The sequence below is a fragment of the Heterodontus francisci genome, chromosome 23, assembly GCF_036365525.1.
Source record: "Heterodontus francisci isolate sHetFra1 chromosome 23, sHetFra1.hap1, whole genome shotgun sequence".
In the NCBI taxonomy this organism is placed as follows: Eukaryota; Metazoa; Chordata; class Chondrichthyes; order Heterodontiformes; family Heterodontidae; genus Heterodontus; species Heterodontus francisci.
The window spans coordinates 64,469,407-64,488,706 of NC_090393.1; the positions used below are offsets into that span (position 1 = coordinate 64,469,407).

At 43.8% G+C, this 19,300-nt stretch overlaps 1 protein-coding gene across 2 annotated transcripts in view; it reads right to left on the minus strand.

The window, feature by feature from the left end:
- LOC137382880 (glutathione hydrolase 1 proenzyme-like) overlaps positions 1-19,300 on the minus strand; it is a 132,945-nt gene that overhangs the window by 53,878 nt on the left and 59,767 nt on the right. For both annotated transcript variants that reach the window (XM_068055432.1, XM_068055434.1), the window contains exons 4-5: positions 14,091-14,183; positions 6,369-6,561 (exon numbers count right to left, since the gene is read on the minus strand). In XM_068055432.1, coding sequence (XP_067911533.1) covers positions 6,369-6,561; positions 14,091-14,183 — 286 coding nt within the window. The remainder of the gene's footprint in view (positions 1-6,368; positions 6,562-14,090; positions 14,184-19,300) is intronic.

Consider the following 19,300-nt stretch of genomic DNA (forward strand, 5'->3'; position numbering starts at 1 on the left):
CTAGCAAAAAGGAACTGGATACTGCTTTCCTTCCTCCATTAGACATGTGTACAGAAACACGCTACTCTTCCCATCTCCCTTTGTCCTGAGTTACTAACTGATTCATTCCAGGTTATGGTTCCATGTATGATTTTTCAGAGATGAATCTAGATAGTGTGCTTTGGCAGATCATTTAACATTGACCAGTATTGGAACCAAGGACAATTTTGCTCTCTGCCGATTTCAACACACACTCTTTCCAGGAAGAGTCACTGGATAACGGTTATATTCCAGAAAGCCAGGTGGTGAAGGATAGGACTGGAGCCAATCTTTACACACTTTTATAAGCTTATATTTGCAGCAATACACACTAAATCATATACCTCCTAACCCAACCATCACAATTTCGGTCTTCTCCTATTTATTAGAGCACAAGTGAATCCCCAGTTAATACCCACCACGTGCATATAATTAAACCACAATTAATATTGACTTAACAATAACAATCATGAGGAAGAAACCAAATACAGTTGTAATTATGCTGCCAATATCCTGGCCCATCAGCACTGAGAAGAAATGAAACCTAGGGCCTTCCTGGTTTCTCTACACTGCCATACTGGATGGTTCATTTACTTTGCTCCGATGACCAAACAAGATTCTACAGCTTAGGAATCATTGTAATCTTCACCCTAAACTAAACAGCAAGCATAGATGCATTTTTTAAAAAGTTAATGAAATTGGACATGATAGTATTTTGAGTGTAATCATATCAATCAGATATGCCTTTTATTGGAAAGCCAAGGACATCATCAAGGTTGAGAACTCATTGGAGAGAAGGGTGAAAATTAGGAACTAGTGATTGGGCTACTTCAAACTTGGGTTATAACCAAGATTTATGGGGGTAAGGTGTCCCATAGCTTTAAGGTCTTGAAAGAGAAAGAAGGGTTCAGAGCAGGAGATGGTGCGATCAATCTTCATTTTGACATGGTGAGAATTTCAGCAATGAGGGAGAGCATGTTGAACAGCATGTTTGCTGCTCTCTGGAATCAGGAGAGGAAAGTTCAGAGGACGACTGACAATAATGAGAGAGAGACAAGGAAGGATCTTTCCTGAGGGAGCACCACCATCAGGACTCACTTTGTAAATAACGACTGGTGCAAAGAGTGCTGATTAATATTATTTTGTTTTTGTCAATTTCTGGACAGTTTGGAATATCAGTTTACAGACATAACACAATGGCAGTAAAAAAAAAAGTCCTTCAGGAAAACAGAAATAGAATCCATGTGAATAAATGGTAATCAAGGATCAATCACAATAATATGTCTGCAGACAAACTAATAGTGGGAGGGAAGTAAAGTAAGAAATATACAAATAAGTTAGCGAAATTAGTAAAAAAAAACATCATGGAGGATTTCAACTACCCCAAAATTAATTGGCCAGAAAGACAGGCAAAGTTTAAGGAATGTGTACAATGTGTACAGGACTTTTCTGTAACCCGTTATGTAAGAAACCCAAAAAGGGAGTATGCACTACTGAATCTAGTAATGGGAATGAACCAGAGTAGATAAGAGAAGTAAAAGTAGGGGAACATCTGGGCAATAATGAGCATAATATAACATGCTATAAAATAATAATTGAGAAAGACATAAGCACAACAAAGATTAGGGTAATAGATTGGAGAAATGAGTCACTGAAAATAGAATTTAGGAAAATAAAATAGACAATATTATTGGCAAATAATGATGTAAAATAGCAATGCATAACAATAAAAACAACATTTAACAGAGCCCTGGAAGATATATATTCTTCTAAAAAGCTGGAACAAACTAAACACGAATGAAACACCAAGGATAAATGAAGAAATAAGAGAAAAATATGAGGGTTAAGAAAGAGACATCCACTGTGTAGATGGACAGCAGTGGAGAGCATGACAAGGGAGAATATGAAGAGATTAGAAGAGAGGTCAAAAAACAATTAGGAAGGCAAAGAAGAACAATGAAATTAAATTATCAAGGAATATGAAGCCTTTGTTACCTATAGATTTGACTATTCCAACGCACTCCTAATTGGTCTCTGACATTCTACGCTTCGTAAACTTGAGGTCATCCAAAGCTCTGCTGCCCATGTCTTCGCTCATACCAAGTCCCATTCACCCATTATCCCTGTGCTTACTCACCTACATTGGCTCTAGGTTAAGTAACATCTTGATTATAAAATCTTCTTCCTTGTTTTCAAATCCCTCTATGACTTCATCCCTCCCTATCTCTGTAATCTCCAGCACCACAACCCTCTAAGATATCTGCGTTCGTTTAATTCTGGCATCTTGAGCATCCCCACTTTTAATTGCTTCACCATTGGTGGCCGTGCCTTCAGTTGCCAAAGCCTTAAGGTCTGGAATTCCCTCCCCAGACCTTTCCGCCACTCTCCTCCTTTATGATGTTCCTTAAAACCTACCTTTTTAACCAACCTTTTGGTTCTCTGACCAAGTATATCCTTATGTGGCTCGATGACATTTTATTTTATTTTATAATGCTCTTGTGAAGTGCATTGGGACATCTTATTACATTAAAGGTGCTATATAAAATAAGTTATTGTTGCTGTATATAATTGACAGAATGAATTTCAACACAGATAAATAACATATTACATTTTGGTAAGAAAAATATGGAGATCACATATTAATTGGAAACTAAGAATCTAAAAGGTATAGAGGAGCAAAGGAACCTGGGAATACAATACACAAGTCACTAAAAGCAATCTTCTTCTCCTTCTTTGGCCTCCTTATCTCGAGAGACAATGGGTAAGCGCCTGGAGGTGGTCAGTGGTTTGTGAAGCAGCGCTTGGAGTGGCTATAAAGGCCAATTCTAGAGTGACAGGCTCTTCCACAGGTGCTGCAGAGAAATTTGCTTGTCGGGACTGTTGCACAGTTGGCTCTCCCCTTGCGCCTCTGTCTTTTTTCCTGCCAACTACTAAGTCTCTTCGACTCACCACATTTTAGCCCCGTCTTTATGGCTGCCCGCCAGCTCTGGCGAACGCTGGCAACTGACTCCCACGACTTGTGATCAATGTCACAGGATTTCATGTTGCACTTGCAGATGTCTTTAAAGCGGAGACATGGACGGCCGGTGGGTCTGATACCAGTGGCGAGTTCGCTGTACAATGTGTCTTTGGGGATCCTGCCATCTTCCATGCGGCTCACATGGCCAAGCCATCTCAAGCGCCGCTGACTCAGTAGTGTGTACAAGCTGGGGATGTTGGCCGCCTCGAGGACTTCTGTGTTGGAGATACGGTCCTGCCACCTGATGTCAAGTATTCTCCGGAGGCAGCGAAGATGGAATGAATTGAGACGTCGCTCTTGGCTGACATACGTTGTCCAGGCCTCGCTGCCATAGAGCAAGGTACTGAGGACACAGGCCTGATACACTCGGACTTTTGTGTTCCGTGTCAGTGCACCATTTTCCCACACTCTCTTGGCCAGTCTGGACATAGCAGTGGAAGCCTTTCCCATGCGCTTGTTGATTTCTGCATCTAGAGACAGGTTACTGGTGATAGTTGAGCCTAGGTAGGTGAACTCTTGAACCACTTCCAGAGCGTGGTCGCCAATATTGATGGATGGAGCATTTCTGACGTCCTGCCCCATGATATTAGTTTTCTTGAGGCTGATGGTTAGGCCAAATTCATTGCAGGCAGCCGCAAACCTATCGATGAGACTCTGCAGACAGTCTTCAGTGTGAGATGTTAAAGCAGCATCGTCAGCAAAGAGGAGTTCTCTGATGAGGACTTTCCGTACTTTGGACTTCGCTCTTAGATGGGCAAGGTTGAACAACCTGCCCCCTGATCTTGTGTGGAGGAAAATTCCTTCTTCAGAGGACTTGAACGCATGTGAAAGCAGCAGGGAGAAGAAAATCCCAAAAAGTGTGGGTGCGAGAACACAGCCCTGTTTCACACCACTCAGTATAGGAAAGGGCTCTGATGAGGAGCCACCATGTTGAATTGATCACATATTAATTGGAAACTAAGAATCTAAAAGGTATAGAGGAGCAAAGGAACCTAGGAATACAAATACACAAGTCACCAAAAGCAATATTGCAGGTTAATAAGGCCATAAAAAAGCAAACCAATCACTAGGGTTTATTTCTAGAGAGATAGAATTGAAAAGCAGTGAAGTTATGCTAAACCTGTATCAAATCTGAGGTCATAATTGGGGCCGGATTTTGTGGTGCCAGCGGGGCTCCTAGCACTGGGCTGAAAAGGTGGGGATTCCTCACTTCAGCCTTTCCAAGCCCCCCAGCATGATCATACATTGTTCCAGCACTTAAGTGGTCGGCGCTGGGATCCCCATCCCTTAAAGACAGGGATCCCACCTCCAAGAGCTGCTGGTCAATAACAGGGCTGGCTGTTCAGCAATATCGGGGCGGCACAGTGGCGCAGTGGTTAGCACCGCAGCCTCACAGCTCCAGCGACCCGGGTTTGATTCTGGGGTACTGCCTGTGCGGAGTTTGCAAGCTCTCCCTGTGACCGTGTGGGTTTTCGCCGGGTGCTCCGGTTTCCTCCCACAGCCAAAGACTTGCAGGTTGATAGGTAAATTGACTGTTTTTAAATTGCCCCTAGTACAGGTAGGTGGTAGGGGGAAGGTGGGGATGTGAGAGGGTAATGGGATTAACGTAGGATTAGTATAAATGGGTGGTTGATGATCGGCACAGACTCAGGGGGCTGAAGGGCCTGTTTCAGTGCTGTATCTCTAAATAAAAATAAAATAAATATTAGCAGCACCAGTGGGAGCAGTGGTCACCCCTGGTACTGCAATGGCCTTGAACCCAGGTCCAGTGCTGGAGACTTGGGCCTCTGGTAAGTGAGGTGGGGTTGCTGGGCTTGTTTGGTAGGCCCTGGCGAGGGGCAGTGGGAGGGTGGGCATTAAGTGCAGGGGAAGGGGGATCCAGAGAGGTGGGATATTTCCCAGCGGGTGTCCTCCCTGGGCCACAGATTGCCCATGGAGGAAGGACCCCTGCCAAGGCTGCAGGGAGGGTACCTTGTATTACTGGGCAACCTCCCTGTGTGGTGGAGGCACCCCTCCCCCTCTGCTGGGTAAATCCCAGCAGTCGGGTAAGAGGCCCTTAAGTGGCCATTAATAGGCCACTTAATGGCCTCAATTGACCTCTGGGCAGAAAGGCCGTCTTTGGCCATTCCCGCCCCAAAAAAATTGCTTGGTGACGGGGAAGAGACGTGTCTTCCATTAGCACCCCCCCACTCCTCCCATTGCAATTCTATGGGCCCCGCCTCCCACCCCTTTTCGAGGGGCTCATAAAATCCAGCCATTGAAATGCAGTATATAGTCATTGTTACCATAATATAAAAAAACTATACAGGCACTGGAGAGGGTGCAAAAATGTTTACAAAGACGATACCAGAAATGTGAGATCATATGTATCAGGAAAGGATAAACAAACTGGGTCTCTTTTATTTATTTATTTAGAGATACAGCACTGAAACAGGCCCTCCGGCCCATCAAGTCTGTGCCGACCATCAACCACCCATTTATACTAATCCTACACTAATTCCATATTCCTACCACATTGCTCTAGAGAGCAATCTGTCCCTATATTTCCCTACCACCTACCTACACTAGGGGCAATTTATAATGGCCAATTTACCTATCAACCTGCAAGTCTTTTGGCTGTGGGAAGAAACCGGAGCACCCGGAGGAAACCCACGCAGACACAGGGAGAACTTGCAAACTCCACACGGGCAGTACCCAGATTTGAACCTGGGTCCCTGGAGCTGTGAGGCTGCGGTGCTAACCACTGCGCCACTGTGCCGCCACTGTATCTTAAAAAAGAGAGAAGTGACTGAATAAAGGTCTTTGAAATTATGAAAGAATTTGATAGAGTGGATATAGAGAGAGTTTGTTTCCATTTCTGGAGAAGGGCAAAACTAGAGGCCATCAACATAAGACAGTCAACAAGAAATCAAATAGCGAATTCAGAAAAAATCTTCTTTACTAGAGAGTGGTGAAAATGTGGAACTCACTACCACAGGGAGTAGTTGAGTAGTTGAGGTAAATAGTATAGTTGCACCTAAAGGGAGACTAGATAGGCATATGATCGAGATGTGAATAGAGGGTTATGCTGATAAAGTTACATGAGGAAGGATGGGAGGAGGCTCAAGTGGAGCATAAATGCCAGCATAGACTGGTTGGGCTGAATGGCCTGTTTCTGTTCTGAATATTTTAAGTAATTCTATGTAAAATGATTTCATGAGTTATGAAATGTTGTCCAGATATATTCACAAGATAATCTCAAGAGTGAGAAGCCCAGCTTTACAATTAATTTCATGTCCCAGCATGCAATCAGTGTTATTCTCAGCTTCCAGCCATGTTAACTCTATCTTACCATAAAGAACTGTCTTTTTCAATGTCTTCCTTATATTTCTTTATAGCATTTCCAAGAGCCTGACTAATGGGGAATCCTTCTTTGGCAAGCTTGATGCTTGGCTCAAATAATCGTTTCCATGGTAACCTTCCATACCGTTGATGTGCTAGTTGGTATCCTCGGATTTCACCAGGGACTGCAATGGCCAATCCTCCTGTGGGTTGCACAAAAATAAACAACAAGCCAATTTTTAAAATGAAAACCCTTCCATTTCAGTGCATTCATTTACAAGAGTTATCTGGCCATGTTTACCTCACCAGGAAATGATTAGATTGAAGCAAGAACTTGGTTATTATAAATAGTTATGATGCTTCAAATGAATCAGGGTTCCCACCTTGGCATTAACTGTTGCTGAGTCTACCAAACAATGGGGATTGAGAGGATCATCCTTCCAGATTATTCCCTTCACCATTCTTGATGAACTTATGTTTATTTATCCGAGCTGTTGAGACCATGGAAAGTGATCGGATGAGGATCAATACTTCAGGATGCGAGGTTTGATGGATATTCTGGAGTTTTGTTTGATTTTACTCTAGAGAGCAATGGAAAATTTACAGAACCCTTTCTCAAATGATGAAATGGAGAGCGTAGAGTCACTACACATAGCCTGTGGCAGAAACAAGTTGGGTGCCCTGATTTATGTAATTACATTCTTATAAAAGGAGGTCAGTGTTGTGCAATGAAACTCTTTTCCACATTAGGCACCCATTGTCAGAGTGAAGAGATCCCCTGGTCAGAAGTAACATTTTTGTTTTTATTCATTCACACGATGTGGGTGTCGCTGGCAAGGCCAGCATTTATTGCCCATCTCTGATTGCCCTTGAGAAGGTGGTTATGAGCTGCCTACTTGAACCATTGCAGTCTAAGTGGTGTAGGTACACCCACAGTGCGGTTAGGAAAAAAGAGTTCCAAGATTTTGACCCAGCGATAGTGAAGGAACAGCAAGAAATTTCCAAGTAAGATGCTGTGTGACTTTTAGGGGAACTTGCATGTGGTGGTGTTCCCATTCACCTGCTGCCCTTGTTTTTCTAAATGGTAGAGGTTGCAGGTTTGGAAGGTGCTATTGAAGGAACCTTGGTGAGTTGCTGCAGTGCATTTTGTAGATGGTACACACTGCTGCTACTGTGTGTTGGTGGTAGAGGGAGTGAATGTTTGTAGATGGGGTGCCAATCAAGTGGGCTGCTTTGTTCTGGATGGTGTCGAGCTTCTAGAGTGTTGTTGGAGCTGCACCTATCCAGGCAAGTGGAGAGTATTCCATCACACTCCTGACTTGTGCCTTGTAGATGGTGGACAGCTTTTGGGGAATCAGGAGGTTAGATACTCGCTGCAGAATTCCCAGCCTCTGACCTGTGTTGTAGCCACAGTATTCATATGGCTGCTCAATAATAACCCTCCAGGATGTTGATGATGGGGGCTTCAGTGATAGTAATGCCATTGAATGTCAAAGGGTAATCATTAGATTCTCTCTTGTTGGAGATGGTCATTGCCTGTCAATTGTGTGGAGTAAATGATACTTGCCAATTATCAGCCCAAGCCTGAATGTTGTCCAGGTTCTGCTGAATGGCAACACAGACTGCTTTGCTATCTGAGGAGCCAAGAATGAAATTGAACATTACGCATTCATCAGCAAATATCTCCAGTTCTGAGTTTTGTTGGTGGGAAGGTCATTGACAAAGCAGATGAAGATGTTTGGGCCTAGGATATTGCCCTGAGGAACCTCTGCAGCGATGTCCTGAGGCTGAGATGATTGGCCTCCAACAAAGATAACCATCTTCCTCTGTGCTAGGTATGACTCCAGCCAGGACAGAAATTTCCCCCTAATTCCCGTTGACTTCAATTTTATTGGAGCTCCTTGATGTCAAGGGTAGTCACTCTCACCTGACCTCTGGCTTCATCTGTTTTATCCATGTTTGGACCAAGGTTGTAATGAGGTCTGGACCTGAGTGGTCCTGAGCAGACTGTTGCTGAGTAAGTGCCACTTGATAGCACGATCGATGACACCTTCCATCACTTTGCTGATGATCGCGAGTAGACTGATGGGGCGTTAATTGGCCGGATTGGATTTGTTCTGTTTTACGTGGACTGGACATACCTCGACAATTTTTACCACATTGTTGGGTAGATGGAATTGTTGTAGCTGAACTGGAACAGCTTGGCTAGAGGCCTGGCTAGTTCTGGATTACAAGTCTTTATAGCTACAGCTGGGATACTGTCCTAGCCCATAGGCTTTTCTATATCCAGTACACGCTTTTTCTTGATATCATGTTGAGTGAATTGACCTGACTGAAGACTGGCGTCTTTGATGCTAGGGACTCAGGTGGAAGCCAAGATGGATCATTCATTCAGTACATCTGGTTAAAGGTGGTTGAAAATGCTTCAGTCTTGTCTTTGCACTGTTGTGCTGGGTTCTGCCATCATTGAGGCTGGGGATGTTTGTGAAGCCTCCTCCTCCCATTAGTTGTTTAATTGCCCACGACCATTGATAACTGGGTGTGACAGGACTACAGAGCTTTGTTCTGATCTGTTGGTTGTGCGATCGCTTAGTTCTACTGATAGCATGCTGCTTCTGCTATTTAGCACGCCTGTACTCTTGTGTTGTTGCTTCATCAGATTGGCACCTCACTTTTAGATATGCCTGGTGCTGCTCCTGGCGTGCTCTCATATACGCCTAATTATACCAGGGTTGGTCCTTGGCTTGATGGTAATGGCAGAGTGGGGGATATGCTGGGCCATGAGGTTACAAATTGTGGTTGAATGCAATTCTTGTGCTGCTGATGGCCCAAGAGCCTCATGGGTGTCCAATTTTGAGCTGCTAAATCTGTTCTGAATCAATCCCATTTAGCACACTGGCAGGGTGTCTTCAATGTGAAAGCAGGGCTTTGGGTCACAAGGACTGTGTGGTGGTCAGTCCTACCAAAACAGTCATGGACAGTTGCATCTGCGGCAGGTAGATTGATGAGGACAAAGTCAAGTAGGTTTTTCCCTCTTGTTGGTTTTCTCACCCATCTGCCACAGGTCCAGTCTAGCAGCTATGTCCTTAGGACTCGGCCAGCTCGGTCTGTAGTCATGCCACTGAGCCACTCTTGCTGATGGGAATTGAAGCTGCCCCACCCAAATTACATTCTGTGCCCTTGCTACTCTTAGTGTTTCTTCCAAGTGGTGTCAACATGGAGGATGACTGATTTATAAGTTGAGGGAGGACAGTAGGTCAGAATCAGCAAAAGGTTTCCTTAGCCATGTTTGCCCTGATGCCATGAGACTTCTGACTCAATGTTGATGAGTCATTGAGTCATTGCCTCCTGATTGTGTACTGTTATGACCGAGGCAGGAGGAGTGCACTGTTAATTCAGTCCCACTTCTCCATTGGTCATAGTACATCAATATATTTTTCCCATTTATCGAAACAGCCAATTAGATTCTCTATTTGCCCCCAGAATAAAGCACACCAACAAAATCCTTGTAACAATACCACTGTGTCACCATCTCTAGGACCACTGGTGGGACTGGTCATGGTGATGGAGGGATCTGGGACATTGGCTGTAAGGTATAATTCCATGATTATGACTATGCCAGGCTGTTGCTTGACTAGTCTGTGGGATTGCTGTCCCAATTTTGGCACAAGTTCCCAGATGTTACTGAGGAGGACTTTGCAGTGTCAACCGAGCAGGATGTGCCATTTTTGTGTCTGGTGCCTAGGTTACTGCAAGGTTGTCCATTGGTTTTATTCTTATTTGACTTTTCCGCTCTGGTTTAAGGCAACTGAGTGCTTGATAGGCCATTTCAGAGGGCAGTTAAGAGTCGACCACATTGCTGTGGCTCTGGCGTGTATGCAGGCCAGACTGGGTAAGGACGACAGATTTCTTTTCTGAAGGGACGTTAATGAACCAGATGGGTTTTTACGACAATCTTGTAGCTTCATGGTCATCATTACTGGGACTAGAGTGTTATTCCAGTATCATGCCCAGTAAAGGCGTGTCCTATTTATAACTTTAAACGTGGACTATATTCAGCATTGCATCTTCTGGAACTGAATTTTCCTTTTGGTTCAAATGAACCACAACAAACATTAAAAGAGGACATGGGCTGCACAGATGGCTGCTGAAGGTCAGCTGACTTTCACTTGTGAATTCAAGAGCAGTCTCACTGCCTGAAAGGACCGAAGAATACCTTCCAGACTAAGAGGTGTCATCAACGCCCAACATGAACATCAGGAGACATTCCTGAATTGAAATGGTTTTCTCTTGAAACAAAGATGGTAATTGTCTTAACCCTCCTCAGAATGAATGTCTTAGAACAATAAACAGGATGAGGCTAATCAACCTAGACCCCCACCACAGACCAGGCAGTACCATCATGCCTTAAAAGAACTGGAGACTGTAACATCTTAAGGTCTCCAAGCCTGTTCCTTTTCAAGCCCACCAGTACAGAAAACCGACCTCCTAGCAATGAGACGATAATCAACTAACTTCATGACCTGCTATAAGATCCACCTCTTAGAGAGAATCCTGCAACAACTTTAAATCCACCAAATTGCACGTCAGGAGTGAAAACACCTCCTTAACCAGGCCCACAACGCAAGCTGAGCCAAATCACCTGACTTATGAACTATTCCTTTGTTTGCAATTTGTAAAACGGTGCTATCCTTTTTAACGGCTTTATTTATCGTGTGTGTGTGGTGAGTGAGTGACATAGCGTTAGACTTTCGGATATGTGAATAAAAATAATCGCTTTATTTAAACCCATGAAAAATGTGCTGCTGGTTATTCAAATTGGCCATACACTCAGGGGTTAAGAAACATACATCTCCCTTGTCAAAACACACTGGGCTGCATTTTAATAGCTTGCCGCCAATCTCCATATTGATTGCGGTGGCTCACTTAAATGGCAGGGGCAGACCGCGCGCCCCCTGCTCCCACCACCCGATGATGTGGAGGGGGCGGGTGCTCCATCCCTGGCAACGGTGTCCGGTGCCACTGTGCAGGCGCTGGCGCTGGCGCTATTTATTAAAGGGCTTGGAGCCCTAAATGAAAAGTTACATTTTTAAAGAGACAGTTAATTTAAAAATTAAAACTAATCTTTCTAGCCCCTCTCCCACCCCACCAATAGCCTTTCCTGTCATTCCTGCCCTCTCCCCCCACAAAGTACTTCCCTTCAGTACTTGACCTTACCACTCGCAAAGTTCAGAAACTTATACCTTTACCCCTTCCCATCACTTCCTCGACCAATCAGAATCATTTAACCCTGCTCCCCCAACCCGTCCTGAAAACTTACCTGCTCCCCCCCTTCCCACCAGTCTTCTGGCATTCTTCAACGGTCGGGAATCGGATGGTGCGGGAGTGCCGGCCATTGACCGTAATATGGGAGCGGGACGACCGGTATGACGAGGTAAATATTAATTCTTCAATTTACATGCATGAACATATTTTAATTATGTTGTCATCGCCGAGAGGTGGGGGTCTGACATGGGGACTCGCCGCCGCCGGCAATATGGGGCTGGGCCTTCCTGGCGTCAGGGCCCATAGATGGAGGCATTTTCCCCGCCTCCCCGACCCCCGACACGACCCTTGTCAGGGGCCTGGTAAAATTGGCCCAACTGATTATGGACAGAAAAGGGAAAAGAACTGGGAGTTTCAATCTCTCTCAATCCTGTCCCTGGCATCAGATTTATTTAATTTGTTGAATTTAAATTCCCCCCTGCTGCAGAGGTGGGATTTGAAGTCATGTTTCCTGAGCATTGTCAAGACCTGGGGATTACTAATCCAGTAACTCAAGAAAAGGCAACTGAACCTTCAGGGATGTCTCTTGGTTGTTACATGTACATATGTAAACAGGTTTATGGATGAGCAGAATGCAAACCTGCTTTCAAGTGAACACTTCCAGCACAGTCTGTGGCCTGGATGACCAATTATCTTCAAGATGATATTTATTTTGCAATGGTTTGAAAGAGGGATTTTGTGACCTGCCATAAATTAGGTCTCACTTGTGGTTCAGTGGTAACGCTCTCGCCTCAGTGTTAGAGGTTTGTGGGGTAAGTCCCACTGGAGAGACTTGGGGGAGGGGGGGGGGGGAATTTTATGGTGGCAGTGGGGGTCTCAGTGTCAGGAGAAACTAATGCCGAGATTCCCATGTTGCCTTTTTTCCGGAAGGCCTGCTGACTTAAGTGCCAAAGCGGCACTTAACTGGACAGCGGCTGGTCTTCCATAGGATTTAGGACCCTGTTGCCAGAAGTCTCACCCTTGCAGAGGTCAATCAAAGGGACCATCCATCTCCACCCCCAACCGTTGCCCCCCCCCTCCCGTCCCCCCACCCCCAGCCCCGGAGCCGAGAAGCAGCCCATATGGTTTTTCCTCCCGTGCTTCTCCACTGGCGACTGTGGTGTGCAGCAGTGACAAGAAGAGGCCCTTAATTGGGGGTTAATTACCATTCACTTGCCTTCCCACTCCAGGCTTAATTTAGGTGGAAACTGGATGGTGTGGGAACCCTCCCCTCGCCACCATCCCACCCAATGTTATGCTGTCCCTGCCTCCAAACCCACCATGGGGGAGAGCATATAATTCCACCCTTGAGCACAAGATCTAAGCTGACACTCCATTACAGTACTGAGGGAGTGCTGCACTGTTGGAGGTGCCACCTTTCAGATGAGAGGTTAAACCAAGTCTTCCCTCTCAGCAGGGGAGTTCTGCAGAGTGTCCTGGCCAATATTTATCATTTAACCAACAGCTAAAAACAGATTAACTGGTAATTATCCCATTGCTGTTTGTGGGAGCTGAACACAAACTAGCTGTTGCATTTCCTATATTACAACAGTAACTATACTTCAAAAGCACTTCATTGGCTGTAAAGCAGTTTGGGATGTCTGAAAATTGCAAAAGGTACCATATAAATGGGAGTTCTTTCATGAACTCAAATCGCCACTGCACAGAAATCAGATGCAGCCATGACACTGACAGTTCGTCCACCTCACATTGACTCTTTTCTTTAGTGAATCTGGTGACTGAATGCACTCGACTACATGAAACTGTGGCCTAAACTGAAGTAAGAAGTGGCCAGGGGAAAAGTCTCAAATACACTGGTGACTGAACACACACCACCTGCAAACAGCATTGATACCAGAACCCACTAAACCCATCAACACCCACTAAAGTGTATCTAGAGTCCACGGCTCCACAAAATTATCTTCAAAAACCTGGAGGCTCCCACAGTGACTCAGAAAGTTTATCCAATGTGTGTTGAGCCATATCAAGCAGAAACTCTCAGCTTTGATCCATGGTCCACGCTGAGCTAGCCAATCTCAGCCAATACAGTAATAATGATCCTATAATTGGCCACAGCACTCTGGATTAGGAAAAGATAAACATCCAAGGTACCCGTTATTGATTTCTATCCAGCAATCATTACTGTGCTGACCCTCATAGTTAAATAGCCTGCTGACAAGCGTTGTCGAGGTTAACACATGAATAATACCCCTCTTTGACAAGCTATCAGAAGGCACCTGTGGTACTGAACTGCAGGAAGTAATCAAAGCTTTAAAGAGAAAAGGGAAACAGGGCAAAAGCAGTCTATAGTCAGTCAGTATTTGGAATTCTGTGGCATTTTAGTCCGAAACCTTGTGCTTTTGAGCTCAAAGTTCACTGAGCAGGGAGGGGTCAATAAGAATGCACTGACTGCAGTCCTAGTGCTTACCTTTACGAGACACCCCATCTGTCTTATTGACAAACATATCTGTTGATGCATTGCCAGGGGCCCATTCTCTGGCATCAATACTTTCAACTCTTCCTGAAAGATAAGAAAAAACATTGTTCCAAACGGTGTGGATCACATTACAGCAATTCTGCATGAAGCATTCACAACAGGAGTTAGAGTGCAACGTGACAAGATAGTCTCATCTCTCAATCTACCTGAAAACATATTGACCATGATTTTCATCCTAGCTGCCCAATAAAAACCAGACAAAAATCACCAAGGTTACTTACCTGGCCTCTAGCCACATGAAATTACCATCCTTGATTTTCTTTATGCAGGCATCTGGTTGACAAGACTGACAGGGACCTTCTCCGAAGCAGAGTGCTCTCCGAAGGGCTCAGGCCTAAGCAGAGAAGCTGTTGTGTCTTTCCCAACAGGCTAGAGAGAGTCGGGACTTACTGGGAAGTTGGATAGGACCAAACAGGTAGGTTTTATCACTGTCCTCTGTTGGGCCAGGAAGAGCAGGAATCCTCCTTTCCCAATAAAGAAGAGGTTAGGCCTCCTGCCCCAGACTCCTTCCCCCCGCCCTGCCCACAACTCCCCTGCCTGCTCCCTCATGTGTAAGTCAAAGATTCCCTGGTAATATTTCAAGGAGTAACAGGGGGTTCCTCCCGGTATCCTGGTTTTATCCCCCAGCCAAACCATTAAAACTAATTATCTGGTTATTATCTCATTGCTGATTGTGCGGCCTTGCTATGTGTAAATTGGTTTCTATATTTCCTACCTTACAGTGAATACACTTCAAAAGTAATTCAGTGTAAAGTACTTTGAGACATCCAGAGGTCATGATTGGTGCTATATAAATGCAAGCGCTTTCTTTCTTTTCTGTTCTGAGTTTGAAATATATTGTTGTTTCGTCATAGGAACATAGGACTTAGGAACAGGAGTAGGCCATTCGGTCCTTCGAGCCTGTTCGGCCATTCAATAATATTGTGGCTGATCTGGTTGTGGTTTCAACTCCACTTTCCTCTATAACCCTTGACTCCCTTGTCCATCAAAAATCTATCTAACTCAGCCTTGAATAAATTCAATGACCCAGCCTTCACTGCTTTCTGGGGAAGAGAATTCCACAGACTAACAAACCTCTGGGACAAGAAAATTCTTCTCATCACCGTCTTAAAAGAGAGACCTCTTATTCTTAAACTGTGTCCCCTAGTTCTAGTCTCCCCCACAAGGGGAAACATCTACTCCATCAAGTCCCCTCAAGATCTTATATGTTTCAATAAGATCACCTCTCATTCTTCTAAACTCCAATGGGTATAGGCCCAGCCTGTTCAACCTTTCTTCAAGATATGTCCTTTATCCTTTGAATTAGTTCAGTGAACCTCCTCTGAACTGCTTGTAATGCAATTATATCCTTTTTCAAATAAGGAGACCAAAATTGTACACAGTACTCCAGATGTGGTCTCACCAAGATCCATGCTGAAGTAAAACTTCTCTACTTTTATACTTGATTCCCCTTGCAATAAATGCCAATATTCCATTTGCCTTCCTAATCACTTACTTTACCTGTATACTAACGTTTTGTGATTCATGTACCAGAACACCCAGCTCCCTCTGTACCCCAGAGTTCTGCAATCTCTCTCCATTTAAATAGTTTACAGCTTTTCTCTTCTTCCTGCCAAAGTGGACAAGTTCACATTTTCTCACGTTATACTCCATCTGCTGAATTTTTGCCCACTCACAACCCATCTATATGCTTTTGTAAACTTTTCACCTCCCTTCGACAATTTACTTTCCTTCCTATTTTGATGTCATCAGCAAATTTAGCTACCATACATTTGGTCCCTTCATCCAAGTCATTGATATAAATTGTAAATAGTTGAGGCCCCAGCACTGATCCCTGAGGCACTCCACTAGTTACAGTTTGCCAATCCCGAAAAGACCCATTTATCCCTACTCTCTACTTCCTGTTGGCTAACCTGTCAGCAAACCAGTCCTTTATCCATTCTAATATGTTACCCCTTACACCTTGTGCTCTTATCTTGTGTAGTAACCTTTGATATGACACCTTATCAAATGCCTTTTGGAAATCTAAGTACACCACATCCACAAATTCTCCTTTATCCATCTTGCTTGTTACTTTCTCACAGAACTCTAATAAATTAGTTAAACATGATTTCCCTTTAACAAAACCATGTTGACCCTGTCTGATCCCATTATGATTTTCCAAGTATCCTCTATGACCTGCTTCATAATGGATTCTAGGAATTTCCCGATGACGGATGTTAGGCTAACTGGCCTATAGTTTCCTGCTTTCTGTCTCCCTCCTTTCTTGAATAAAAGTGTTTCCAATCTGCTGGGAACCTTCCAGAATCTAAGGACTTTTGGAAGATTATAACCAAGCCTCTCTATACCTCTGCAGCCACTTCTTTTAAGACCCTAGGATGCAGGCCGTCTGGTTTGGGCACTTGTCAGCTTTTAAGTCTAATAGTTTTCCCAGCACCTTTTCCCTGGTGATGGTGATTGTTTTAAGTTCCTCCCTCCCTTTCACTTCTTGATTCTTAAGCATCTTTGGGAGGTTTTCTAAGTCTTCTACAGTGAAAACAGACACAAATACCTGTTCAATGCCTCTGCCATTTCCTTGTTTTCCATTATCATTTCCCCAGACTCTCTCTCTCTAGAGGACCAACACTAGCTTTAGTTACTCTTTTCTTATTTAAATACTTGTAGAAACTCTTACTACCTGTTTTATATTACTGGCTAGTTTTCTCTCACATTCTACTTTCTCCTTAATTATTTTTTCCTCATTCTTTGCTGGTTCTTAAAATAAATCCAATCTTCTGACCTACCACTAATCTTTGCAGATTTGTACAGTGTTTCTTTGAATTTGATACTATCCTTAACTTCCTTATTTAGCCACAGATGATGCATCCTTCTCAAAGAATCTTTCTTTGTCACTGGGATAAATCTTGGCTGAGAGGTATTAATTACCTCTTGTAATTACCTTTATTTAAGTTTAAAACACGAGTCTGAGGGCCACACTTCTCCCCTTCATACTGAACATGAAATTCGATTATGTTATGATCGCTGTCCCCTAGAGGCTCCTTTACCATGTGGTTATTGATTAATCCCTGTCTCATTGCACATTACCAGATCTAGAATAGCCTGCTCCCTAGTTGGCTTTAGAATGTACTGCTCTAAGAAATTGTCCTGAACACACTCTGAACCCATTGTCCGGGCTACCTTTGCCAATCTGATTCACCGAATCTACATGTAGATTAAAGTCACCCATGACTATTGCCGTACCTTTCTTACATGCCCCATTTATTTCAGGACACCCAGATCCTTCTGTACCACTGAGTCCTGCAATCTCAATCCATTTGTGTAGCAACTGTTAGGGGGCCTATAAACTACTCCCACAAGTGGTCTTTTACCTTTCTTATTTCTTATCTCTAATCAAATTGATTCTTGTCTCTCCACAAATGCTGCCTGACCTGCTGAGTATTTCCAGCAATTTGTTTTTATTTGATTCTACATCTTGCTCTTCTGAGCTAAGGTCATCTCTTGCTACTGTACTAATGATATCCTTAAATAACAAAGCTACTCCACCACCTTTTCCTAGCTTCCTGTCTTTTCGAAATGTCGAATCCCCTTCAATATCCATTTCCCAACCTTGGTCACTTTGCAACCATGTCTCTGTAATGGCTATCAGGTCATACATATTTATTTCTATCTGTGCTAACAATTCATTATTGAGTCAAGATCCAGGAAAGCTCCACTTAAAGCTGTTTTAGAAGCACCATCACCACTAGCTCTACTCAGGGCAGTTAGGGATGGGCATGGAATGCAGTTTTATCCTTTTCATGTACATACCAACAGTACATTAAAACATTGAAATTGAGTTCCTAGAACAGATTTTGTTCAATCAGGTAGCCAATTTTAATTAAAAGCAAAATACTGCGGATGCTGGAAATCTGAAACAAAAACAAGAAATGCTGGATTCACTCAGCAGGTCTGGCAGCAGTTCCAAAGAAGTGTCACTGACCCGAAACGTTAACTCTGCTTCTCTTTCCACAGATGCTGCCAGACCTGCTGAGTGAATCCAGCATTTCTTGTTTTTGTTGTAGCCAATTTTAATTCTCAGTTAGTCACTCAATTATGGCAACAGTGTCACATAAAAGCACATCCTACCATCAGACAAATGGACTGTTAAAGAGGTTTAATGACATACTGACACTGATATACTTGTGCAGAGCTCCCCAAGGGATAAAATATTGCCGTAGCTATGACTGGGATACAGGGAGGCACCAACAATCTACAAAAAATTTCATCATGCAATTTACTCTAATGATGTTGAGTGCCTGGCCTGATAATGTTCAGAGAGGCCTGGTTAATGAAAACACTTATGAGGTCAGAAACACTGTAAACTATGCCCCCAAAATTACACATGGTAAATTCCACAGATTTGCACCAGTGTTTTATGAATTGCACCCACCAGTGCTCTGCACAGCTGAATCCTCTGGAATATCATGGGTCAACTCCTTTTTATATCCGTTCATGGGATTTAGGCATTGCTGGCAAGGCCAGTACCGATTACCTATCTCTATTTATGTATCCGTTGTCACAAATGTGTGTAAAACGTGTGCAACATGCAGTGCGTGTTTGGAAATCAGAGTGCAGCCTTTCTAAAAACAATTCTGGCTGCAGGAGTGGCAGGAAAGTGACTAAATATTTGGATCACTCAGTTTACTAGATGGCCCATGCCTGCAATTGTTCCCATTTTTCACTGGAGGATGTGGCACCAACAGTGGAAACAAAAAAAAGCTAGTATCGGTAATGGTGATCATGAAACAAACAGATTGTCATAAAAACCCCTTTCGGGAAGGAAATCTACTATTCTTACCTGGTCTTACTAACAAAATTGGAGAGCTGTCCCACAGATCAGCGAAGCAACAGCCTGACTTGGGCATACTCACAGAATTACACATTTCACCCAATGTCCCAGACTCCTCCATCAAGGTTGCTGGTTATGTCCTGTCCCAATGGCAGGGTAGGGATAGAGGAGTCATTATGTATCGAAGGAGGCCATTTGGCCCAGTGAGTGCATGCTGGATCTCTGTAGAGTGTTGGAGCTGCACCCATCCAGGCAAGCAGAGAGTATTCCATCACACTCCTGACTTGAGCATTACAGATGGTGGACAGGCTTT